Genomic DNA, 14,574 nt, shown 5'->3' on the forward strand with positions numbered 1-14,574 from the left:
GAACAGGCTTTTCTAATGGGTTCCAACTATTAACAGGATGGTAATGAGCTCTGATATTTTGCATATTAGTCAACAAAAAAGGAAACAAAAATAAGTGAGCTGTATTGGAAACAGAATGGTATTCTAATGCTTCAAAGAACAAGTCATTAAATATGTATGTAACCTCTATTTTAATTTTTTTTTTTTTAACAGCATAGTTGTTGCCCAAATCTTTTGGTACAGAATGTTTTTGTAGAAACACATGACAGGAATTTTCCATTGGTAGCATTCTTCACCAACAGGTTTGAAATTTTTTTATATGATTTAATTTTGAAATTGCGAGTTAAAAAATAACAATAGAAGAAACTAGACAGAGACAAGAAGGGGAGGGGAAAAAAGAAAACTATAAAAAGATGTGTCATGGCCCCTAATATCTGGTACCCTAGAATATTCAATTATCTCAAACTTTCTAAGTCAACAAAATTTTAAATGGCTGAAATTTAAATTATTTCCTCTTAGAATTAATGCCTAAAGGGCTAAGGATAGCAGGCCTCACGCCGTTCAATTCAGGAGATAAATGATGCAGACTGCTACATCTTCTTTAAGTCAGAACTATCCCCAGCTACCACACTGCAGGCCTCTCACATCACTGGGTTCTAACTGTTTGCAAAACACACTTCCTTCCTCATGAGTATTGACAAGTTTCTTAGGATTTTAGTAGATTTGAAATAAAACTCAAATGATTATTCTTAATAAAGGCATTCCTAATTGGTGTTAGACTATATTTCTGAGGATGGTTAATGATGTTACTATGAAAATTGATATAATCAAGTTTGATTCATTTGGTAGTTATTCGGGATAATTTATGATGATTTTTTACTTTTCAGGTATGTGAAAGCAAGAACAGAACTAACATGGGATTATGGTTATGAAGCTGGGACTATGCCTGAGAAAGAAATCCTCTGCCAATGTGGGGTTAATAAATGTAGAAAAAAAATATTATAAATATGTAGCTAATGCCTGTTCATGAAATTACCTTATCAAGCTGAAGTTAGAGCCATGCAAATGAACCCTCAGTTTTCAGTGGAATTATTTTAGGTTGTGATCCATCAAGAGAATTCCTCTCAGTTTACCCTTGTCAGGGGTGGTGGGGGATTCATTTGTGTGACAGAAATGCTAGGAACAAAATAAGGACATTTCCATACGCATAGGGTATCTCTATTCTTACTGCTATTTAACATTACATGAGTAGGATGGAAGTGTATATTATATAGGAAATACTACTATATAGTTTGTAACTTATTTATAAATTAAGAGAAACAAATGTACAATAGAATTCAGCTGTTCTTATTGTTGTTGTGATAATTATCTTTGAGTTCATGCCCCCGAAGGGCCAAATTATATGTCTTTACCTGCACAATTTATTTATGCTTAATTCCTGCCAAATAATTTACCATTATGAGCCAGAAGGTGGACAACAAGGGCTGAGCAATATAGCTCCATGAAGCACTGTCCCATGAAGCCATTTGAGTGAGAATGTGGGAGAAGCTTTCCCATATGAAGGTTTTGGCAAACTTTGAGATTCTCTTTACTCCTTCAATAAAAACAGCCAGGAAAGGAGGAACTAGAAACCTGGAGGAGTTGCAAGATTTTTATTTTAGTGTAGAGCCATAAGAAAAGGAGACCTGGATACTAGTCAGACTTGGCTTATTTTGGCCAGAAGAGATTGTGGTGGGCAAGAATTTCATTTAAAAAACAACAAAACTGAGCTGCAAAGTCTAAAACAGCCACTTGGATTCTCCTGGGCAATGGGCAAATTGCTTTGCTAAAGAAAAAGGGAAGGAGTTACTTTTGACAATGGGTTGCCTAGTCCTGATCATCTATCTGCTGGAAAGGGGGCTGGCAATCTCCAAGGGTCAAAACTAATTTTATCCTTAACAAAGATGTACATTGAGCTTCCAGGAACTTCTCCCTTAGAACCAAGATGAGAATACTACTCAAAAAGGAGTAATTAAAAGTAATTCTGGCTTTTGAGAGAGAATATGTTTTTCTTTCCTTTCTGAACTTGATTCTGGGTTTAGTTTGGTTATCTTTCGAATAAAAATGTATTCTAAGTTTAGACCCAATTTAATTTCTTAAAAATGTTGAACTAGGTGAGAATTTAACTTGAAATTGTTTTAGAAGAGTGGGAAACCAAAGAACTATGGAAAGGAGCAAAAAATGAAGAAAGTCAAGAAGTGCTTCAATTCACAGTAAAGATTCAGGTATTTTAGGCAGTGCACTAAAATAAAGTGAAGACACTTGATCAGTATGGGAAATACTTTTGTGCACAAATCCTGACATCTTGATCTGCTTCAATCTACTGGTTCAGAGCTGTCATCTATTAGTATCCTAGAGATTCCCTTTGTCTCTCTTGTCAGATTTGTTTCCAGTTAATCCCATTATTTCCCTTTTCCTTGATTTACCCACACATATTGGTGTAGCATATCCTCCAGTAGCTTTCGAAAAGGAAAAAAGGTAAATATTTTGAGACCTTGCGTATTTGAAAATGTTATTGTATTCTTACACTTGATTGCTACTTTGGCAGAATGTAGAATTCTTGAGTAGCCTCCATGCCCAATTTCGAAGACATTAAGCTTCCAGTGTTGCTGCTGGGAAGTCTGAAAACATTCTCACTTATGACTTCCAGGGTGACTGTTGGAAGTCAGAAGCCATTCTGTTCTTTTCATGTATACGACTATTTTTCTCTCTCTTGAAGCTTATAGCATTACTTTGTCCCAGTGTTCTGTTCCTGGTAAGGGTCCATTTTCATCCCTTGTATTGGGTGCTTGTTGGGATTTTTTACACAGAAAACTTTGTCCTTCAGTTCAGGGACATTTTCATGAACTGTTTTTTTAGCGAGTCCTCATCTGTTCTCACTTTGTAGAATTCCTGTTACTAGATGTTAGACCCCCAGTATTGGCTAATTTTCTTTTTTTTTTTCTCTCAATTTCCAGCTGTGTCTTCTTGCTGTACTTTCTAGATTTCTTCAACTGAATCTTCCAAATTTGTCTAATGTGTTTTATTTTTGTGGTCTCAGGTTTTTAGTTTCTAGATCTCTCTTCTCTGAATGTTCTTTAATAGCTTCCTATTTTGGGTTCATAGATATTGTATCTTATATCTTTGAAAATACTGTTTGTGTGTAGATACATATACATAACATACATATCTATATTTTCTTCTTTCATATTTTTTACCTCCAAGTTTCATTTCTTTGTTTTTCCTATATGTTTCCTTTGGTCATTTTTTGTTACAAGCTTTCTTCAGTCAGTGATCTTGGTGGTCTACTCTTAAGAACACTGAAAAGCTAAGAGTGGGGGAAGAGATTCCTCAACTATTTCACCATGACCTAGCTGAGCTACGTTTCTAATTCACTGTCTTTAGGATTTTCTTTCTGGCCTGGCAAAGAACACCTCTCAGATGCTACATCATTTCCAGATCACCATAATGAAGCAAGTATTGCAGTAAAGCAAATTGTAATCTTTTTGCTGGTAGAGGATCTTCCCTTCAATTTGTAAAAAAAACACCTGTAAAGTTCAATAACGCTAAGCTCAATAAAATGAGGTATGCCTGTACTCTTCCATCCACCTGCTTGAAATGCAAAATACTTGGCCATACGAGGCTGCTCTTTTCTCCCATTTTGCAGCCCCATGCTCTTGCTTCAGTAATCCATTTCTGTATTTGTCAGGACTATCCAACTAATCCTTTTTAGTATTCTCTTTTCTGCTGTCCCAAACTTGCCTCCTTTCCTCTTTAATCCATTTCCCATTTGCCCTGAGAATACTCGCTGGTAGAGCTTGGGGCTGCAGCTTTTACCCTAAGATAACTCATAGATTAGTCCTAACCTTTCCCCAAAAGTTTGCCAGGAAATATCTCGCTTTTATTAATTTTGCATCGCTCTAGTGTATTGATAGTCTTTGGAAACAAATGACATCATTCTATTTATAGCATTCAGTTTTTAATAGTGGTATTTACATTTACAAAATAGTTATTCTCCATCGCTGAAAATGTCAAATTCTAGGAAACAGCATTCCTACACATGATGTTAACATTATTCTTGAACAGTTGTTAGCTGAAGGTTCATTTTATGAATCCAGTTTATCTATACATTTCTGTTACATTATGGTCTGGCACAAGTTTTCTTTATAAATTACTCCAATAACAGTTGTTATATTTTATTTTCACATTGAAAACCAATCAGATTTGCTTCAGACTCAAAGAGCGTTTTTATGTAAAATTAACTCTGGCAGTGAGTTACACTTTTTTTTTTCTAAATGGGATATGGGTTAAAACCTGCTTAGATTGCAAGACTTGAAGTAGTTTTTCTTTAATTCCTCAGTAAACCACCATTATATGCTTCTTTTCCAGAACAACTTTTCAACTGTAATCACATGCATATTTATGTTCTCTACATGTATATTAACATGCACTTAAAACCTCTTGTGTGGTGCTGTGTACCCCATGGGTGCTAAATAAAGACTTGCGACTGGTAACTGGAATTTCGATCGGTTAATTCAGTGTCCATTCATCATATACCTATTTAGGCCAAACTAAATAAATACAATTTTTAGAAGACATGGGTAACTCCTCAGAAGAGCAGTCGTTTCTCCAGCTGAGCCCAGGGGCTTTGGCCACCTTTCCTCCAACCATCCGACAAGGAAAAAGGGGGTGTGGGCGAGAAGCGCCTGCCGTGTTTGTTTGTTTGTTTGTTTTTAATTCAGATTCAGATCTAGAGAAGACGCAAGCCCTTGTTTGGGTGAGAACCCACCTGCAAGCCCGACGCGTCGCTTGCCCGGGACTTTCCTTTGGGCAGGGGAAATCATCATCACGGATTTTACGAAAACGAAACGGCAGTGGCCGAACTTCCGGAAGCGCCGGCGCAGCGCGCAGCCGTCGGGCGGCAACCGTGAGCGCAGCCATGGACCCGGCATCGCGGCCTTTCCCCGTGTGGTCCGAGGCCCGAGACGAGTTCCCGCAACCCACCGGTGAGTGCGGCGCCGGGCCTGGGCGGGGGAAAGGGGCTGCAGGCGGGCCCGGCAAGGACAGGTCCCGCCCAGGGCCTGCTCACCGCGGTCGCGGCCGTTTGACGACCCAGAGTCCCTGAGGCTGGACCTCCAGAGGCCCTGGGGCAGTTTTGCGGTAGCGGGTGTGCCTCCCATTAACCTCTCCCACTGCTTATGGGAATGCAGACATCAAGGAAAACCCAGGTAAACTCCAGTGGGTTTTCTCCCCAAACGTGGCACCATCTACCGGTAAAACAAAGCAATTGGGAAGTGCCTGGGAGAGGTAGGCACTTAACCCGTCTTGAAGTGGTCAGCTAGATCTAAGGAAGCAGTTTGGAAAGTTTCCCCCAGAGAATGACTTTTTGGAACCATCCCCTCCTCTCCATTTAGTAGTTCAGCCCTCAACCGCCTTCTCCATGAGTGAGGCAACAGTCTTCTGAGTGGCTTCTTCCCTTCACTTCAGCAGATGCAGAGTTCCTACCATGGGCCAGGCTCAGGGCTAGGTACTAGGGTTACAAAGGTGAGTTAGGCAGACCCTGCGCTAGAGAATCTAGTAGGCAGTTCACATGTGAGCTGGTAAGAACCACAGAGGCACAAATGAGGGACCCCTAACTCAGGCCGGTATTCACCGGCGGCTTTTTGGACATGAGAATGCCTGATCTTAGTTTTTAAGGGCAAATCAGCTACAAGTAGAAAGGTTGAAAGGGTGTTCCAGACAGGAGTGATGACATGAATAAAGGCACCAGCCACAAAACATTATATGTGACAACCACGAACCAAGTAGTTGAATATTTCATTCAGCTTGTATATATATGGAATGCAAGATGAGTTTCTGGAATTGAGGTTTCATTCTGACCTTTTCCCCAAACTCCAGATTCATATAACTAACTTTATAAATGAGCCTGGAATGATCTCAAACTAAATATGTCCCAAAGAGAACTCTTGTTTCTCCATATAAACCCACATACTCCAAACCTGTTCAACCACCAGGCTTCCCCATTCCATTCACCCAGTTGCTCAGGCCAAAAACCTTAGAGGCACCCTCAGTGCCTCTCTTTCCTCCTCACCTCCCATCTAATGCATTAGTCAGATCAGTCTTTTCTGTCTTCAGAATATATCTTGAGCCTGACTGCTTGTCACCACCTCCATCACTACCATATAAGCCCAAGACACCGTCATCTCCTGCCTGGACTAGTGGTTTCCTGGCTTCTCCTTTAGCCTCTCATACAGACAGACCTGCACAGCAGCCAAAATGATCTTTAAAAAACAAAAAGCATATGTGATTCTCCTACTCAAAGCCCTCCAACAGTCTCTCATCACTTTCAGAATAATCTCTTACTGTGTCTTACAGTGCACCACACGTCCTGATCTGATCCAGCCCCTGCCCATTCAATGACTATGCCACCCCCTCACTGCCTTGATGATTCTAAGCCCCCAATTCTGTACCTGTCTCAGGGTCTTTCCATTTGCATCTCGTTTCTCACTTCCCCACCATATTCAAGTCTGCTCAACTGTATCCTCCACAGCCCCGCCTGTGCATCCTGTTTAAAAGAACACCACCTCCCACCCAGTCTTCATTACACTATACCTCCTTCCTGTACTCTCTTTTTCTCAAACCACTTACCATTACCTGAAAAAAGTACTTGTTTGACATTTGTGTCTACTACCAGAACATAAGTTCCACAGGAGTCAAAACTCTTCATCTTATTCTCTGTTTTATTTCTGATGCCTAGATCAGTACTCATTAAGTGTTTGTTGAAAATATGAATAGGCTTGTATGTACCACTAAAAAGCTTGGCTTCTATTCTGTAGGTGATAGAGAAGAGTCTTTGTAGCAAGAGAGAAACATGGGCAGATGTACATTTTAGGTAAATTGCTCTGGCAGCAGCATGAGGAATGGAATGGAATAATGACAGGAAAAGCAGCAGCAGGGAGATGAGATATCAAAATGGACCAGGAGAAAGACAATGGGCAGTCCACCTTCCACACCACTTCTAGACTGTTAAACACAAATGTGTGCACACACATACATACGTATACATGTACCTATTCACAGAGAGGTCAGGTCATGGTACTTTGGGTGTTAATTAGGACTTGTTAGCTGCAAATAATACAAAAATAATCTAAACCAAAGAGATGATTGTTACTAGGATGCAGGGAGACCAGACACACAGACCCCAGGAGCATGGATCCTATGCCAGGAACTAGGACCTGAAAAGCCATCATAAACTTTGATTTGACAGCCTTCTCCTCTAACTCTTATTTCTGCATCTCTCAGCACATCTGCTTTATTTTCCTCTTTCTTTGGTTCAGTTTTCCTGATAATGGGATAGAAGATGGCTGCCCTTACAGCCTCCCAGTTTTTACATTTACTTCAAGAAACCAGTCCAAACTGAACTAAAATCTTGTCTGAATTCTGTATATTTGGGAGATGGATGGGTAGGTTCTCTGGGACTGACAGCTGGCTTAGGGAAGTGGAGTCACATAGTATGCAAATGCTTGCTGGGTGTCATCTCTTTGGTGATTGTGAGCTAGACAGATACCCTAAAGACGTTCACTGAACATCCTACTCCTATGCTATCCACTGCCCCTCCCCCACAATACACACATCCTTATTCCTGTTAATATATTCTAAAGCTGCCCCCAGTAATGTGTTCTAGCTATCTCAAATACATATTCAGTCACACTTCTCCCAAAGTTAAAGCTAGTCATGTCATCCAGAAACAACACATAGAGGCATTCATTTTTCAAGTTCATTACCAAGCCTCTAGGTAATGTTTACTCCTCTTCTATTTTGGTCTTCATCTAATTCAGGTATTCTGTCACTGAATTCTGTGATAAAGCTGACTTCTACACATCTGTTGTACAATGAAAGAACTAACAATAAAAACTATTGATCATAGGAGAAAAGAGGAAGAAGTTTTCAAGCCAGCACCATAAATTGGTTGTAAGTCCAGTACATAGACCATATGCTACTGGAAGGGGATTGTCAAGGAATTACAGGATTAGTGAACTTCATTTCATCAGTTCCACTCTTGTGTTCCTTGGCTATCCCACTGGCTACCCAAGATTATATCCTCTGGATGGATTGCCCTCGTCTGGTGGGCCTTAGACCATCTCTAGGAAGAGGAGCATTGGGAAGACACCACTGACATCCCTACAAAGGCTATGGCCTTAGCAATTCCTTACCATGTGGAGCTGGGTTTGAGTTAGTCATAGTTCATGTATTCCCAGTCTATAATTTTTCTATGGCTTCATTCTGTAGGACCTTTGTTAGCTAACAGTTTTATTTTTGAGATTTCTTGTCACGTCAGTCAATCTCTGCGAGTCCTCAGGCCTGCTAGACCCAGTAGAAAGACCCTGCGGGGCCCTGCTGATCTTCATTGTTCTTCCTCTCATCTACTGATAGAGACCAATGGACTCTTCCCTAAAATGTCCCAGCTCCCATGATACACAGCCCTTACTATCTGAGTCTGCATAGTTCTTGAGTTCAGATGATTTGGGATATCAAGTTATCCAAGTGTTATCCATTTGGTCCTAGTTTCAGATAACAGGTAGCAAGCATTCAGATAGTGTTAGATGCCTGTCTACAGAAAGCCTCTAATGTGACTTCCCCAAATCAGAGAGTTATAGGCATCCTCTAATCTATAAGAACAAACAAGATAGAAGAGCCAGAATCTTTTAGGACACTGCAATGAGGGGGTGTTTTAGCAGGAAAAAGCTGTTAGAGGGGAGCCTATGTGTCTCACCTTGGGTTTCTGCCCATGAGCCCTGAAAACAAACTCCAGGTCAAGCACAGCAATGTCGCCACCACCACTGTATTCCCAGGTACCAAGACCCTAGGAGCCTGTGGACTTGGGAATGCAGCTCGGACAGGCACAGAGTCCCCAGAGCAAGCACAGGGGGCCTGCTCAGTTATCAGTGGCCTGACAGCTCAGCCTGATGCAGTGCACCTTTGTGAAGGTCCAGCTTTGCACAGGAAAGGGTGACACTATGGGAAACTGTCTAGCTCTTATACAACAAGGGGTGCTGCATATCCTGTCAAACATTATCAAGTTGTTTTATTAGGGAATTTTATTATGGAATTTTAGTACTAGTAATTTGAATCTTTTTAAGCATATGCTTTATAGATTTTAATGTCTAGTATAAGTGTTTTTTAAATAAGGACACAGTATTCTATCACGATAGACTTTGGGCCTGAGGTGAATAAAATATTGGGTTTTTTTTCACATTTTTATACTAGGATGGGGGCTCTATGTTTTAAATATTAAAATATATTCTAAAGTATTGAAAATTATAAACTGTGGTATTATTGGTGGAGGAAGTGACAGGTCAATGGAACAAAATAGAAGTACCAGGAACAAGCCCAAATATATGTAATAATTAAATACTTGAAAGGATATTTTAAATCAATGGCTAACCATTAAGAAAATGAGTCAGATCTCCATCTCATTCTTTATCATAAAATTAATTTCATATTAATGTTTTAATGTAAAAATAAATTAAATTATAGAACAAAATAGAGATGTTTTCTAAGTTATGTCCCCATTACTGAAGAATAGAAACCATGAAAGTGTGATATAATTTCATCAAATAAAACATTTAAACATTCTATGTATCAAAGAACATTATAAACAAAGTTAAAAGACCACCTATGTGACTAACAAAAGGTTAATGTCCTGAATACATGACAAGCTCTTATAAATCACTAAGAAAATAGTGAAAAACCCAATAGAAAAATGGGCTAAGGATATCAGGGCCAGAGAAGAAATGCAAATGCCACCTTATAGTATGTTAAATTCATAATTATAGATTATGATTACTACTCCCTATACTTTGTGTTCTTTCCTTTGACAAGGTCATCTACTGTCCTAGTTGGACCTTTATAATGTTTTTAAATTGGGTAGGCAGGTATCCTGTCAGTTTTTCTTTTTTTTTCAGTTTTATTCACCATTCACGTCCTTTTATTCTTCCAAATAATCCCCCCAACCCCCTAGTTCTTTAAAGTAATGTTCTTGGGATTTAAGTTGAAATGACATTAAACCTAAAACTTATTTGGTATAAAATTGACATAATGTTCAGCTTTCCTCTCTAAGAGCACAGTATTTCCGTATATTGAGATTGAGCTTAAAGCACCTCTTTCATCATGTTATTTCCCTGCTGAAAAATCCTTTTTGGAAGCCTTTCACCATCTATTTCTCAAATTCTTTTCCAGCTTCCTTTACACAGGCTCTCCTCTACAGCCCAGCTATTTTTCTGTTTTCCCGTCAGATCTCTTGACTTTTTCCCACATGTCACTGCTTCTGTCTGCAAAGTCCCTCCTACACACATTTCTGTCCCACCTCCAGGTTGTACCTACTCAAGGCCCATGTCCTTGACAACACAGCATCCCACAGGTAGCAGTTCCTCCTCTGGATCCATAGCATTTATTGTATTTCCCACTCAGCAGTTATATTATATGTAGCATTTATTCTGTTATTTTATTTTCCTAATTGCTCTTTGGTCTCCTGTATATTTTGTTAGCTACTTGCAGACAATTCTGTCTCATATTTCTTTGTATCCTTTGCTCTGCTGTTTCCTATAGTAGCCACTCAACACATATGGCTGTTGAGCACTTAAAATGTGTCTTGTCCAGATGAGATATGTAAGTGTCTTGAATTATGTTTCTGTAGGATGGCGCTGGTGTAGAGTGCCCAACTCAAATCTGTAGTTGTTTAAGGTGAATGAAAAGAAGCAGCTAACCCATTTCATTTCATCTGAGGGGTTTCCTCTCAGTCCCCCGCCCTATTCTCTTGATAGGTGGGAAGCAGGGGAGACGACTAATTTGTATCCTCACTAGGTAGGACTCAAATCCAAGAAACAGATATTAATTAAAGAAGAAAGTCATCAGAATGTGAAATAAATGCTAGCGCTGAAGTGCAATCTTCTGACTTTGCAAAAACGCAAGATCTAATTTAAGAGAGACAACAAGAAATTTTACACTTCTGAATAGCTAAAAGGACTTTTAGGAACTGCTTAAGCAATTAACTATCTAAATTTAAATTTTCACCATTAAATGGTAAAATAAATCTTTGTTTCAAAACTAAAATTAAAGTGTTTTTTGTTTGTTTGTTTTGCTACAGAAAAACAAATGAATAAGAGGATGAGCATTGGAAAGAGCAAAGAAATGTTAAATGAATACACATAGCCAAATTAATAGCAAACTTATAGATTATCTCTCACTGACTCAGCCAGTGGGATACTGGGAGCAGCTGTTTTTTCCCTCCTTCCCTCCCTGCCTCTTCTCTCTTTCCTGTCTTCCATTCTTCTCTTTAAAAAAAAAAAAAAATCAATTTCCTACCTTCATGTATCTTTCTCTCTTAATTTATTATAATGCTAGATTAAAGCACATTTACATTAAGGTACATTGCTCATTTCTTTAATTTATCTCAAATTTATTTTTGAATATAGTATGACATAGGTAGGTATCTAATTTGTTTTTTGTTGTTGTTCATTTGTTTGTTTGTTTTACAGGTAGTTAGCACTATTTCTTGAATACACCATTGTTTTCTTGTTGATTTGTAATTTCATGCAGGAGATCTCATCTGGGCGGGAGTCCAGAGGGACCCCTGACCCCGGAGAGCTCCAGTGACCAGGTTCTTGTCTTATGCTTCGAGAAAGAATTCAAGGACAGGTTTTACTAAAGCGAAAGAACACACGAGAAAAGTGTGGGCAGCTCAGAGAGAGTCTGTCCCAGCAGTCTGAATCATGGGCTTTTGTTTTCTTGGGCATGGGGCATGTCCAAAGGCTATCCGGCCTGCCTCCTGGGGTTGGATTGTGTTTCTTGCCATCTGGAGGGAAGGAGGTGGCCCAAAGCCATCTATCTTCCTGTCCTGGGCTTTTTTTTTAACTGCTGGTGTCTCTTGCTTGAAATCAAAAGTGAGAGAGGCCAGAGTAAGGGGCAATGGAGAATTTCCAGAGCTGCAGGGAGAGGACTGAGTAAGGGACTGAGGAAAAATTGCTGAGCCGCATCCAGGAGAGGAGGGGGAACTTCCCTACGCTAAATATCCTGCCTCATAAATGATGATAATTATAATTATTATTGAGAGCATACAATGGGCAAGGCAGTGTTTTGAGAGCTTTATATTTAAATTCCTGCTTGTGTTTCTTAAAGATTGTCCTCATTTTAAGCATTTTAAATGAATTCATTAATGTTTTCTTTCATTAAGCCATTGCAAAAATACAAAGTAAGTTACTTTTCCCCTTGGGTCCAGATTTTTTTGTCTGGGACTTGAAAATCTCATAAAAACGAGTGTCCTCCTACTTTAAGACTAGTGGAGGAGTTATGGAAACCAAGAAATTCTTTTTTTCTATTTCTCATCAGAGATGTTACTTATAGGTGTCTTTCAGGTTGCAGAAAAGTTGGAAAAAAGGACATGTGCACTCTGCCCCAAAGACCTCGAGTGTAGTGTCCTATACTTTGCACGATCAGAGAATATAGCTGCTCATGAAAATTGTTTGGTAAGTTACTTGAAAACACAAAATAGAAAATTGGTACTTCGAATACAAAGAATGATGAGTTGGCCATGATTTGGGCTTTTAAGTAAGGATTTGGGGAGCATATTTTTCTAACTTCTTAAATTGTTTCAGATCTTAGCACTTTATGATTACTTCTAATTTTATTCATAACTGACATAACACAAAGAATTATGCAGAAGCTTTTTAAAAGATATTTTAATGAAATATTTCAAGTATAACAAATACCCATAGATAATTCAACTTAGATTTTTTGAATCATGATATTATAGTTGCTTCAGCTTCACGTTTTTTAAAGAAATAAAACATAGATAGTTGGACTCTATCCCTTCAGAGGTAATTGCTGTCAGAAATTGGTATTTCTTATTATCTTGTGTTTTTAATTTTATGTTCCCACCACATATATTTAAATATTTATAAATAAGATATGGTATTGTTTTACATGTTCTTGGACTTACTTTATAGAATTTCTATCAAATTCTGTAGATTATTGAGATTTATCCGTGTTAATAAACATATCTCTGCCTTTCTTTTTAAATGTTATGGTATTCTATTACATTACTATATCACTAACTGTTCTCCTGTGAATGGCAGTTAGGTTTTTCCAGTTTGTTTAATATGACTAAACAGCTTGTTATGAACATCCTTGTATAAGTCTCCTAATTCATGAGAGAATTTCTCTGGTCTAGGGCAGATACCTAAAATAGAATTGTTGGGTGCAGGGAGGGAGCCACGTATACCTAACTACATGTGGGGTAAAGAAGGAAACTCTATTCAGTACAAATAGTGTTACAGCTCAATTATGAAACTGCATATCTGCTCTGGCTAGAAGTCTTTGGTTTTGCAGCAGTCTTCATTCTAGGGTGAAAAGAGAAAGTGTGCTCCCCAAGATAGAGGGGAGCTGACATATAGACAGAAGCTCCCACCCCTGTTTTCTGACTGGTCTGTCCTTATGCAAATGAGAACTCCATATTTTTGTAGTTTGATTGGTCCAAAAAGCACTGTCCTGATTAGTCAGAATGGAGCTGTTCTGATTGCTTGGTGAAGATGCTAATAGGATATAGCTGCACAGCTCTGATTGGATGGGGAAAGTCTTAAGTCCTATTGGTTGAAATAGAATTCCAGGAACTCCTTTATAAGAGCTGGCTCAGATAGCAGGAACACAGTGAAGGCAGGCAGTTCAATGTAGGCTTCTCCTAGCAGCACAGCTTCTGTGAGAGGCCCTTGTTTAGAAAAGGCTGCTAAACTCTGGTTTGTTTTGTTTTTGTTTTTAATTTTGAGCCCAGTTAGCTACCCGGATCCCTTCTTGGTAGGTACCTTCTTTTTCAGGGTTCACAAAGGTCTCTCATTTTTATTTTCAGTTCTTAAGATTACTAGTGGGGTTGCACCTTCCTTGCTGTGCTCATGTGCGGTTCTGTTTTTCCCTTCAGTGGCTTGTGTTCATAGAATACATTTTATCTTTCAGATGTTGGTTTTACTTATATGTACTTATTTACATATAAATAGATTATAATGCTTTATTATTATATATGTTAGCTTTTTTCTATTTTTTTTTTTTATTTTAATTAGTTTCAAGTATGCAATACATTGTTTAGATCTATATAGGTTAAGTAACCGGTTACCACCCCCCCACCCCCACTTCTTCCCACCTAACCAATGTATTCATTCTAACTGCATTCCCTATGCTGTGCTCTCTATCCCCATGTTGATCCGTCGGCTACTAATTTGTACTTCTTTAATCCTTCGCTCCATTCTCCCAGCCCTCCAAACTCCCCTCCCCTCTGTCCATCACCAAATTGTCCACTATATTTGTGAGTCTGTTTTTGATTAGTTTGTTCTTTTTATTCCTTAGATTCCGCATATGTGTGAAATCATATAGTGTTTATCTTTCTCTGTCTGACTTAAATACCTTCTAGGTCCATCAAAGCAATATCTTTTTCCATCCCCTTCCTTTTAGTGAGTGTCTTTTAATCTGAAGTGAGTCTCTTATAGGCAACATGTAGGGGTCTTGTTTTCCTTTCCTTTCATCCACTCTTTT

The 14,574-nt window shown here is 38.9% G+C and overlaps 1 protein-coding gene across 7 annotated transcripts in view; it reads left to right on the forward strand.

Moving 5' to 3' along the window:
* Positions 1 to 14,574, forward strand: part of LOC120583855 (histone-lysine N-methyltransferase SETDB2-like) — a 96,117-nt gene that overhangs the window by 50,600 nt on the left and 30,943 nt on the right. For 4 of the 7 annotated variants that reach the window (XM_039839376.1, XM_039839375.1, XM_039839374.1 and 1 more), the window contains 2 exons: positions 193 to 281; positions 867 to 4,517. In XM_039839376.1, coding sequence (XP_039695310.1) covers positions 193 to 281; positions 867 to 984 — 207 coding nt within the window. In that variant the 3' untranslated portion in view covers positions 985 to 4,517. Of the gene's footprint in view, positions 1 to 192; positions 282 to 866; positions 5,004 to 12,399; positions 12,522 to 14,574 lie in introns of those variants that run through there. The other 3 variants (XM_039839377.1, XM_039839380.1, XM_039839381.1) reach the window with 3 other exon arrangements.

This window comes from Pteropus medius, unplaced genomic scaffold, assembly GCF_902729225.1.
Source record: "Pteropus medius unplaced genomic scaffold, Ma_sr-lr_union100, whole genome shotgun sequence".
In the NCBI taxonomy this organism is placed as follows: Eukaryota; Metazoa; Chordata; class Mammalia; order Chiroptera; family Pteropodidae; genus Pteropus; species Pteropus medius.